Here is a 12,072-nt window from a genome sequence, read left to right as displayed (position 1 = left end):
AGCCCTTCTCCGGCCACAGGCTCATTTGCGGGGGGGGGGGGCACTTCCATGTGACAATCGCTCGGGGTTGCAAATTCCCTGCTCTGGGGCAACAGAAGCGCCTGGACGCGCCGCAGGTTGCTGGTTCCTCCCCAGCGCGCGGGACTCCGGCACAGCGCCTCGGCGGGCTCAGCCCCAGGGCCGGGCTCCCCAGCTCCCGCCCCGCCCGGGCAGCGCCGAGCGGCTCCGACTCCGGCCGCAGGTGTCCGGCCGCCGAGCGCAGCGGGCGCGTGCGGGGGGAACACGCCTTCGAGGGCGGGAGGGAAAGAGCCCCGAGTTCCGCTTCCTGAAGGCGCCTGGGCTGGGGCTGCGCCCGAGGGGCTGTGGGGAGCCGGGCACATGGCAGGGGAGCGCAGCCGCCGCTTCACCCGCGGCCGCCTGCGACCCGGCTTGGCCGCGGAGCTCCGCCAGCACGCGGCCGCGGCAGCCACCGCCGCCCGCCACCAGCTGCGCGTGAGTCGGAGCCTCCGTCTTCCCCGCGGGCGGTGGGGGGAAGGGGAGGAGTGCAGCTCGGGCCGCAGGGGCACAGCGCTCCGGGGCGGGGGAGAGAGCGAGCGGGCAGGCAGGCGGGCGGGCGGGCGGGCTCCCTCCCCGCCTCCGCGCGCGCGAGCGCCCCGCGGCGTGTGGGAGGCGTAGGGCGCTTGGCAGCGTGGAGGACCCCGAGGGTCTAGATGCGTCTGGGCCCTTGAGCGCTGCTGCTGAGCGGGACGCAGATGGTTTAGATCCCTCTGCGCCCTACAGTGGCACCGACGTCTAGGTCCCGCTGTGCTCTGGAGCACTGCAGAGGGTCTGAGCGTGCTTGGTAATGTGGAGGACCTGGAGGGTCCAGATCGTCTGGACAGAGGGTCTAGATCCCTCTGCACCCTACAGCGCTCCACTGGGAGTGCCAGAGTTTAGGTCCCTCTGTGCCCTAGAGCACTCTGCAGTGTTTGAGAGGGTCTGAATATTTGCAATATGGAGGACCTGAAGGGTCTAGATTGTCTGGACAGTGGATCTAGATCTTTCTGTCCCCCTACAGTGCTCCACTGGGAGCACCAGAGAGGTCTGTGCTGTGCAGTAGGATCTAGATCCCTCCAGGCCCTGGGGAGCCTCATGCTGCTCCACAGGATCTAGATCCCTTTAGGCCTTAGAGTGCTGGTGCTCTGAAGGACTTAGATGGCCTAGATCTCTTTGCATCCTAGAGTGCTCTGCAGTAGGCACTGAGATATAGAGAGTTACAGAATCATTGGAAAGTGTGCCATTTGGTATTGAGATCTTCAAGGGGGCAGAGAAATCTAGGGCACACACTTCTCCATCTGGAGAAGTTGACGTTCCACAGTGGGGCAAGGCAGTCTCTAGGATATAGAGGAGAATTTATCACTTTGTATGTACTAATATACACTGTATGGATCAATTTAGAGCTCTCCATTGTACAGCTGTTTACCAGCATATGCTTCATAGTGACCTACTCTACAATGTGTGTACAATGCTATGGTATTCAGATATTTTATTTGCATAGCTCTGTATCTAATCTAAAATCTGTGTAATTTATGTGTATGTATAAATTGTATGTAGATCTCCAAGCAGCTATATAGTAGTCTTTATGGCTGCCATAGACCTAGCACTCTTTTGGGACTGAGCAATTGTAATGAATGAGATTTTAACATTTTCAGTGCACTTTACAAAATCACACTGCATGTGCACTTCTCCCCCTCCCCCCACCTCCAAAGTTTAAAAACTGCTTGGAGGGATTCTTCTTCCAAATGAGTCATGCACAGAGAGGTTTGTGGACCAGTATCCTTGATTTAGGTGGAGAAAACATTTCCTTCATACATTTCATATGCTTGATTTTCTGGTAGAGAGAACAAGGCTTCCAATCTTGTAAAGATTTAAGCACATATGTAATTTAACTCACCATAACTCACATTCACACAGATTGTTCATGCACTGTTAAATTAAACAAGCATGCCTATGTCTTTGCAAGATCAGGGTATAAAAATAGACAAATTGTAAGGTAAAAATTACTTTAGAAGTGTATAACACGTCTGTGTATAATGCCTAAAATATCTCTAATGAAGACCACTATAAAGTTGTTAGCCTGCATGGTTTTAGCACAATGTACAGGAAGTACAGCAGCAAATTTTTATCTTAAACTTTTTATTTGTCCTTTTGAGGGTTAGTATCCCTCTATAGTCCTAATAAGGTTTTTTTAAAAAGTCTGAGTAAGCAGTTCTCGTTCACATGTGATTTTAGGTACTGCACATCGTGTTTTAAATATTTTCTCCATGGTTTTTATTTTACTGAAATGCTTGTAATCTCCTGGTTATTTCCACAGGAAATCCCCTCTGTGAAAAACTAAAGATACAATTCTGACACAGAGACTTTTGCTTTTATATTGATAGGCTTGTGAAAATCATAATTACAGTGAACCCTCAAAACCCGCTATCTCGAGTGGCGCATAACTCACATTAATGCGAGTTAAGTGCAACTCAAAATCCTGCTCCCCCTGACCCTGGTTCAAAGCCCCCTGCCTTCCACCCTGCATGGCCCTGGTTCAACCCTACTCTGCCCAGTTTTGACCCTCCCCCACACTGGTTCAAACCACCCGAAAGCGGCTCTGGCTCAACACCCCCCTCCCCTTGGGTGGAGGCTCCAGTTCAAACTCCCACACACAGCTCTGGCTCAACCCCCCTGCCCCTACAGTTCTGGCTCAACCCCCTCATCCTGGTCCAAACCCCCTATGTGCAGCTCCGGCTCGGCTCCCCTTCTGCAGCAGCCCTAACCCACCCCAGACTTATCCCCCCCCTCCAATAGCTCCAACCCACTGCCAGGCTTAATCCTCCTCAGCTGCGCCCCCACCCCCAGGACTTACCTTTCAAAAGGAGCTCCAGGTGCTCCTGCTGCTTTCCCGGCTGCAGAATTTGCATTCCACTGGGGAAAAAAGCCACCCCCCGACTTACACGAAATTCAAGTTATCCAAGAGTGCATGAGAACAGAACCTTTGCATAACTTGAGGGACTACTGTATAAGGCCTCATTCATCATTTCCCTGCATCTTAGGTAGTTATTACACTGGAGGAAAGTGGATGTGAAATGCTTTACAATGATCTGGTAGCATTTACATCCTCTGTGAACTGGTGTAAAGTGCAGAATAATAGACAGTGAGATCCATGCTGTGTAATCAGGAAAGTACATAGATGAGAATTGCTGTAGTTCACAGAGAATGTCAATCTATCTTCTAGAATGAGGCAAACTGTTTTAGCAGCATTTTCAACATTAAGAAACCTCTTTAATTTGTTTATTCATTTATATAATTGTAAAGCCTCCATTAAAGGGAATAAATGGCTCCCTCTTGGTTGAATAGCCAGAGGATAATTTACATGATTGATCAAATTCATACAGGTAAATATTTTGCTTCCCATGTTCCAGGAGAATATACCTTACTTGGGTAGGGTGAATAGTTTGTCAGAATGAGGAAAATCAACAACAATTGTCAATAAAAAGCAAGCATTTGTGAATGTGTATTGCATGCTGGTGTCTGTCACTGCAGTTTCCCCCTGTACTTAAGAAATAACTAAATTAGCTATGTTTCAACAGAGAGGTGGGCCATTTCTATGGTTTAATGGACCCTACACTCCATTCCCCAAAAGACGGCCCTGGAAATGGAGCTGTCCACTAAGAGAACAGCCAGGTCAATCTTTCTAGCTGTTTGAAAGCCACCTACAATTCACTATTTCCCCATCCCCATTGCTTCTCTGAATTAGACTTGCTTTCCCTAGTTATTCTTCAGGGTCTAGGGGAAATGATTCATAGCTTCTGACACTGAGTCATGAGTGAGGTGGGTTGCATAAGAGCTGTGCAATATTCGGAAGACAGTTCCAGTCGTTAAGCCATCTCTTCAGGAACTAAAGGCTACACGAGAGAGCTTTTTTCCAACAAAACTCCAGTTTTGTCGACAAAACTCACTGTACATCCACACACAAAATATGTTTTGTCGACAAAACTCGGCACTTCTGCTGACAACCTTCTGCCTCTGCCAGATGAGGAAGAGTGCCTTTGTGAACAGCTTCTGTTGAGAAAAAGGCTGTGTGGATGCTCGGGGATGGGTGGAGGGCCTTCTGTTAACAGACAGGACTTCCAGGATACTTGGCAGCCTTGTCTGCTGTGCTTCCAGTTGGCTGTTTTTTCAACAGAGCGGTTGGGTAGTCCGTTCACTCTGTCAACGGAGCAGACCTCTCTATCAATCCAATATAGTGTATGGTCGCACTCTGTTGGCAGTTGTTTTGTCGGAAAATGTCCTCTGACACAAATGTCTGTTGACAGATCGTTCTAGTGTAGCCATGGCCAAGGAGCCTCCATATTCTGGCAGGGCCATCTTCCTGCAGTCAGATCTGCACTGTCAAGGGCTGGGGACGAGTATGATTTAAAAGTGCCAAATGTGCATGCATCTAGTTTTCATGTGTTGGATTTGCAAATTTTCAGACTTGAAGAACTTTCTGGGTATCTCAAAGCACGCTGAACGTATTTGGTCACCTCTCCAAGCATTGGTCAACAGCACACTCTTCATCATTTTCAGAATAAGATAAGAGTTTTAAATGAGGTCAGTTTAAAATCGGGTACTGTAAGCAAATTAAGGCTGTGCTTACCCTGCAATCTTAAATTAATCTATGTTAGTTCAATTTATAGCCACCATATGAATTACTGCATTCAGTGATATCCAAATTCCCTTTTGTTGATGGTGTCCATCCTCACCAGAAATGCTTCCACCAGCTGAAGAGGGGCAAGGTAGGGGACTGAGTGCCAGGGCCTGGGAGCTCAACTGTGTCCTTGGGCTTCTTGCCGCCTTATACCCAGCTGGGAGTGGGCTCCCTGGGGCTTCTCACCTCAGTTCTCCCTGCAAAGAGCGGGGAGGCATCAGCCTGGGGCAACTTATCTCTGGCAGGAACTCTGCACCAGGAGTCATGCTCCCAGTGGGGAGTGGGGAGCCAGGACCCCAAACCTCATAGTGAAGGCAACAGGGCTTCCAGTGGGGAGCCAGGCAGCAGCTCAAGCCAGGAGCTTGGGTAGCAGCTTGGCTTGAAGTAGAGACCCAGCAGTAGTCCAGCTGGGGAGCCAGGAGCTGGCCTTCTTGTCAATGTCCTGCAGAGTCCTGAAATGTACAAGAATGACAGCCACACACGAACACAGTGTCTACACAAATACTGTGTCCTCCTAATTACACCGACATAAGCCTATCAGTGTGGCAGTTTTACTATGTCAGTGTTATAGAGGACATGAATGGGAGGAGCATTTCAGTGTGTACACTTCCACTCTTTTATCAATGAAGGCTGCAGTTTGTTGACAAAATTGTGTTTTGTAGACAAGACCTAATTTATAACATTTTCCAGTTACAATTTAGATGATTAAAACTGACAGTATTTTAGAAATAATTTTTACCCAAACAAAACAATACTGTGTAAATATGTGAAAATCAGAATGTGAAACTGAAGAAGAAAAATGAAGAACACCAGTAAACCGCAAAACAGTAAACCTGGTACATAGATGATGGCAAAGAAATTTAGATTAAAAAAACAAAAACAGTTTTAGCAATCTAAAGGCTGTGCCTAAACTAGCATTCCTCTTTTGAAAGAGGCATGCAAATGAGGGAAACAAAAATGCAAAGAAGATGCAGATTTACATATCTGGCATGTAATTTGCATATTTTTCTTTTGAAAGAAGAAAAGCAGTGTAGACGTGGCTCTTTCGAAAGTAAACCCCGTGTTCGAACAAACCCTTCTTCCTAAAAAAAAAAAAAAATATAGGAAGCAAAGTTCTTTCCAAGATGAGGATTACTTTTGAAAGAGCAGCATCTACACTGCTTTTCTTCTTTTGAGAGAAGAATGTGCAAATGAGGTGCCAGATATGTAAATCTGTGCCTCATTTGCATTTGCAATTTCCCTCATTTTCATGCTTCTTTCAAAAGAGGAGTGCTAGTGTAGACACAGCCAAAGTGTATTAGTGACCTAATTAAGAATTACAGTAAAAATTCTATGTAAAGTTAGTATTATCTCTTATACTTGAGCAGCAGGCATAAACTTTCCCCATAATTTCTGAGAACCTTGCTTTGTTGTCTGACGGAATATAATCCTGCTAGGTCTACACTTGGCCCCAGCTTCGAAGGGGGCATTTTAATTAGGGCGGTGGGAGATTACTAATAAAGTGCTGTGGTGAATATGCAGCACTTCATTAGGCTAATTCTCCTGTGCGGTGACTTTGAAGCGTCAAACTTCAAATTGCCAGTGTCCCGTGTAGCCGCGGGCACTTCAAAATGCCTGCGCTACTTCAAAGTGCCTTTACTCCTCAAAATTTTGGGGACTAAAGGCACTTTGAAGTCGTGCAGGCACTTTGAAGTGCCCACAGCTACACGCACGCTGGCACTTGGAAGTTTGATGCTTCATAGTGGCCGCTGGGAGGCAATTAGCCTAATGAAGTGCTGTGTATTCACTGCAGCACTTCATTAGTAATTTCCTGTCGCCCTGATTAACACGCCCCCTTCGAAGGTTGGGGCAAGTGTAGACAAGCGTGTTTTGCAGAACCTGGCCCTTATGAATGAGCCTTGAGCTCTTCTAACAGAACCTCAGCCTGTGTAGAGTGTCACAGCTCCATTGAAGTCATGGAGTTCATGCCAGCTGAGGACATTCCACTGTTCTCAGTTCTTTACCCTCCTCACATTTACCACTTTCTTCCTTGATGATCTGCTTTAACTTTGCTCAGAGGCTGCTGTGCCTTCATCCACCGCAGAAAAATGAAAATAAACAATGCCTGTTTCCTTTTCATACACCTTCTTTTGACCGTCACTGAAAATAAAATGTCAAGGGCAATTTAAAACTCAGCACAACATTCTGTTTGTGTAGTAGAGACACATGAAAGAGCCTCTGAGTAATCTGTGAAGAAAAATAGATGTATATTTATTATTTGGAGTTATGTTATATAAATCAGAAACTTCTACATTGCCCAAAAGGGGTGGATGAGGAAGCAGAGATTGGTGGACAAGTGTATGTGCAACACTTCTTGGCAGGTTTTAGAGAACATAGTATTTCAACATAAATGTATCCTGCAAAAATTGCACAAACATTTTTTTCCAGAAATATACCATGCTGTTTGAAAACTGTGTAATATTACTCGTACTGTTGCAGTAATTGCAAAATGGCTAGTTTTGTTTTATTTTAATTGTTGTGTCATTAAAAATGCAATTTACAAATCAGCTGAAACAGTCAAGTTTAAACAATTTGATTAATGCATTCCACACGTTTCCTCTAAAACAAAGTTCCAAAAATGTTGCAAACTGTTACTTTCTTCTAAATATGTGAGGCTAGTTTTGAAATTGCCATGCTCAAGTTAAGTATAATTGCCCATGCAAGTTGGGTAGTTGTTTACAGCAATAGCAAGTTAATTTATCTGTCATTCAGTTTGTATGTACAGCTGTAGTAATACTTGGCTGGGAGCGCCTAATAGGCGAGCCAATATTAAGACATGACACACAACTGCAGGAAGTGTTGCTGGAAGTCAGGTTGTTAATGTATTACCCAAATAGCTTGTGTCTTCACAGTCTTTTCAGAACAAAATCAGTGGCTGATAGTTTATCCAGGAAGTGTGGAATAGGGGCTGTACTCACCTTCTACGTGATTTCCGTAAGTGTGGTGATGACATTTACTCTTCATTTCAATGAGTCTTAAGAGATTTCTCCTCTCACCTCTCTTACATTAGCTAACTGGGTTAATAGTGTAGCATCAGGATCTTGTTCCGTGTGCTGGATGTACTGGCAGAAAATTCCTTTGCAGTGTACTGATATGCAGCCTAGTGCAAATGGTTGAGGTATTTAGTGATCTTTCTGGCCTTTTTGTTCTGTTTCATGTAATGGAATATTAGGTTTCTCTCTCACACTGTGTTTACACTGAGCCTGAATTCCATTGTAATATTTTTTTTAAATATACATGCTTCAAATGTATAATCTGAGTAGTGGCTTTGAAGTGAGCAGTACAAATTCCTTTAATATGGTGCGTTCACAGATGGGTGGGGATTTTCAGTTTTAGGTTTAACTTGTTATTCTGAAGATGGTTATCTCTTCAAATATGGTGGTTTCCTTAATTCACCAGTGCTACTACATCCTTCTCGTGTTCTCTTGCAATGTGTGAAAACCATGCTGTGCATATTATCATTTGTAGAAAAAATGATCAGTTTTCAGATTACAGTGTTAAGAAGAACACACAGCCTAAAGTATTCAAAATACTAATCAAGAAATTGAGATTGGGTGGTACAAATATCCCTGGGCCAAATCCTGAGGTCCAACTCAGTGTTTACTTAGTCCTTACTTAGGTAAAGCACATCGATTTCAGAGCCATTACAAACACAATGCATACACAAATTGAAATTGTGAATTTTTGACAATTGGAAGGTACAATGTTGACCTGAGCGCTTTTGTGTAATAGATTATGCTGGAGAAGAGCTGTGAATGGGCTCTTTTCACTTCTGAGAATGTCCTAATGTCTTCTTTATATCTATTGTGTAGTGCAACCAGTAGGATATGTGTAATCAACAGGCATGTTGTCACTAAATTCAGCGGGGGCAGGATTTCCCCCACTGTGGTCTCTGGGACTAAGGCACATTACAGCACTCACTACCTGAAGCCTAAATATTGTGATCTGCCATCTGAACAGTTACACCTTTATTGCTGAGGACAGTGGTGTTCCATGCGGATGTAGGCATGACTCCTCACCTGCTCAAGGCAACCCACTGACATCTGAATCATTAGGTCCACTGGCAGTGAAGTCAGTTTCCCGAAAACCAGCTCTGTCACCTCTGCTGCTGTCAGGTCCTGTTCAGTGAAGGCATCTCAGTTAGATAAGCTACTGCTGGGATGTGTTCCACAAAACAGCTCAGTTCCATTTGGTCACTTGCTGGGTTCAGCTTCACAAACTCCAGAACTGTGGTGGGTAACCTGCAGCCCATCAAAATAATCTGCTTGCAGGCTGTGAGACATTTTGCTGACATTGACCACCTACAGGAACCACCCCCATCAGATCCCAGTGGTGTGGTTCTCTGTTCCTCTACAGTGGAAGCTGTGGTGCATGCAAGCCAAGGGAGCTGCAGGGGTATTCTGGCTGCCACTTCCTGCAGCTCCCTTTGGCCAGAAACAGAGAATTACAGCCACTGGGGGGTTGCAGTGGGTGATGCCTGTGGTTGGTCAATCTCAGCAAGGTGTCCTGTGGCCTGCAATCAGATTACCCAGATGGACCACAGGTCGCCCACCACTGCTGCAGAATCTCAGAATGGAAAACTGAGCAAAGCAAGATCCCCAAAATTCCTGTTTCCCCTATGAGTCTCTGGTTGATTTTGGTCTCGCTACACAATCTAAGTCCCATTACTTGTCTGCTCAGTGTTACCCACTTTTCCCAGGCTGGACTTTTCAGAGTCTTACTGCCTTTCATAAAGTGACCTGTGAGAAACATTTAATACCTCTTCCAAAAGAGAGCACAAACACCAATCAATGCCATGTACAATACTATCCAGAAATGCGCCAGAGTGATATGATAATATAAATGAAGCCTGCCCACTTCTTCACTAGGCGATAGATGCTTGAAATGGCACATGCTGATTATATTATTATTAAATATTTTTGTATCATTGTATGTGGTACTTTACAAGTATCAAGTAAGACTGTTCCCTTGTACTGCTGTAGGTAATGCTAAGTAGTTTTCCCTTCTCCACTTGCACTTTCCAGGAATTGTGGGGGATGGTTTCTGGTGCTCCTTTTCCCCTTCATATCTACACAACACCAGCCAAAATCTGGCCCTAACAGCTGTGCCTGTTTTGGAACAAAATACTAAAGCCTTTAAATACCATGATATGCGTTTATTTTAAAATGTGAGCAAATACATAAAATTAGTAAATATATGCTCGTTTCTCTCACTTGACTTGCACTGGCAGCATTCAGCATTTTAGTCAACATTACTGGGATTTTCAGAGGAGCCAAATTAAGTTGGAGTTGGGTGCCAAGTTCCTTTAGGATTCCTACAATATCTTAAAGTGCGCTATTCATTCATGCAGGCTTGTAACAAGAGGGTTAAAAATCTAATTTAAGGAATTACTTTTTATTTTTTAAATAGCAAAACCAACTAACTTCTAATTTCATTCCCTACATGTATTGCTGTTATATCTCTACACTTTTAGTGTGTGTATCAACACCAAAATATAGCAAGAAATATCTGAATTTCTTTGCTGCAGGTGGGGAATACATGTAATTCTCTCTGAATTCTGTGTTATAGATGAGAAATAAAAGGATTTTCTGTCACTGGGTCTGAATATGGTTTGTTTGCCTTTCTCATCTTTGAGGATAATGTCAACTGACTTAAAGCAAACATGATTCTAGGTTGCTTTGACATGTTGACCTAAATTAAATGATGTAGAAATAATGAAATTTAATGAATACAATTGAATTAGATACAATGAGGAGAAAACTTCCTTTCTAAATGTAACCATTTATCAACAAGAATAAAACAGAAATGTCTATTTCTGAAACAGGAATGTCTAAATATATTTAGCAGATTAACTTTTCTTTCGTACTCTATTATACCTGGTTTCAGTTAATGTAGTAGATGTTGATTCTTTGAATCACTCATTGTTTGAACATAGTAACATGTCATTGCTTGCTAAGTGAAAATTGCTTTCTGGTAAGGGTACTTGATCTTGTTCCCACTTATACTTGTTATAAACTGATCTATGTTTTCTAACTTGAATATATTCACTCCTAAGTTAGTTTGGGATAAGTAAGAATACAGTTGGACTCACAAGTCTTTTATAAAGCATGCATATGCATTTCCTAAACATATGTGAAAATGCAGCCAAAATGATGTGGTTAAACCAGTGGATAGTCAGAGATAAGGCTTTTGTTCTTATCTGAAAGCTAGCAGGAGCATTTAAGGTTAACTGTATGAGCATTTACTGTAAATTCACTAGTGACCTTTTGGTCTGAATCTGAGATTATTTTTACAGACTCAGACACAAACTCTTTGGACAGGGTACCCCCTTTTGAGCTCTAGCTTTTGTCAACTTCTGGAGCAATTTTAAAAGTTCTCAGTTAGGACTGTCGATTAATTGCAGTTAGTTAAAAATAATCATAATCACAGTTTCAGTCACACCATTAAACAGTTGACTATCAATTGAAATGTATTAAATATTTTGGATGTTTTCTACATTTTCATGTATTGTATTTCGGTTACAACACAGAACACAAAGTGCATCATCCCTTGGCACATGGAGAGCACATGTAGAACAGGGAAAATATGGAAGTAAAATATTGTTCTAAATTGAAATTCAGTCTGTATTCCAAAGCGCCCAACTCATTTTAAAGCGTTGACTGGACTTTGCCCCAGGTGTTAACCATTTGACCCCAGAAGCTGTTTCATTGCCTTGCTTTTTGGTGCTTACGGACACCATTTAATCAAAGTTTCATCTGGGAACTCTGGCTGAAGCCACATCATAGAACGTGAGTTCGACTTGTGTATTCTATTTGGATAATACAAATCCCTACATATTTAAAGCAATGTTTTGGGGATTTAGTCTCATAGCTCCCACTCACCTTAATGAGAACTGCATAGCTAAAGCATTGCCTGTCTCTGACACTACATTTATACTAGCCCAAAACTTGGAAATGGCCATGCAAATGGCCATTTTGAAGTTTACTAATGAAGCGCTGAAATACATATTCAGCACCTCATTAGAATGGTGGCAGCCGCGGCACTTTGAAATTGACACAGCTCACTGCCGTGCGGCTCATCCAGATGGGGGTCCTATTCCTATCTGCTGTTAGGAATAAGGGGATTTCAAAGTTGCTGTGATCCTTTTGAAAAGGACCTCCGTCTGGACAAGCCGCGCAGTGGCGAGCTGTGTCAAGTTCAAAGTGCTGCGGCTGCCGGCATTCTAATGAGGCGCAGAATATGTATTTCAGTGCTTCATTAGTAAACTTTGAAATGGCCATTTGCATGGCCATTTCAAAGTTTTGGGCAAGTATAGACAC

General features: G+C 43.7%; 1 protein-coding gene across 2 annotated transcripts in view; it reads left to right on the top strand.

Annotated features, from left to right (window-relative positions):
* The first annotated feature begins 368 nt into the window (after window positions 1-368).
* The window catches only part of DOCK10 (dedicator of cytokinesis 10), a 245,706-nt gene continuing 234,002 nt past the window's right edge, over window positions 369-12,072 (top strand). For both annotated transcript variants that reach the window (XM_075003810.1, XM_075003811.1), the window contains exon 1: window positions 369-492. In XM_075003810.1, coding sequence (XP_074859911.1) covers window positions 379-492 — 114 coding nt within the window. In that variant the 5' untranslated portion in view covers window positions 369-378. The remainder of the gene's footprint in view (window positions 493-12,072) is intronic.

This window comes from Carettochelys insculpta, chromosome 10, assembly GCF_033958435.1.
Source record: "Carettochelys insculpta isolate YL-2023 chromosome 10, ASM3395843v1, whole genome shotgun sequence".
NCBI classification, from domain to species: domain Eukaryota; kingdom Metazoa; phylum Chordata; order Testudines; family Carettochelyidae; genus Carettochelys; species Carettochelys insculpta.
The sequence above is the reverse complement of the archived record's forward strand: the minus strand, read 5'-3'. Positions and strand labels throughout refer to the sequence as shown.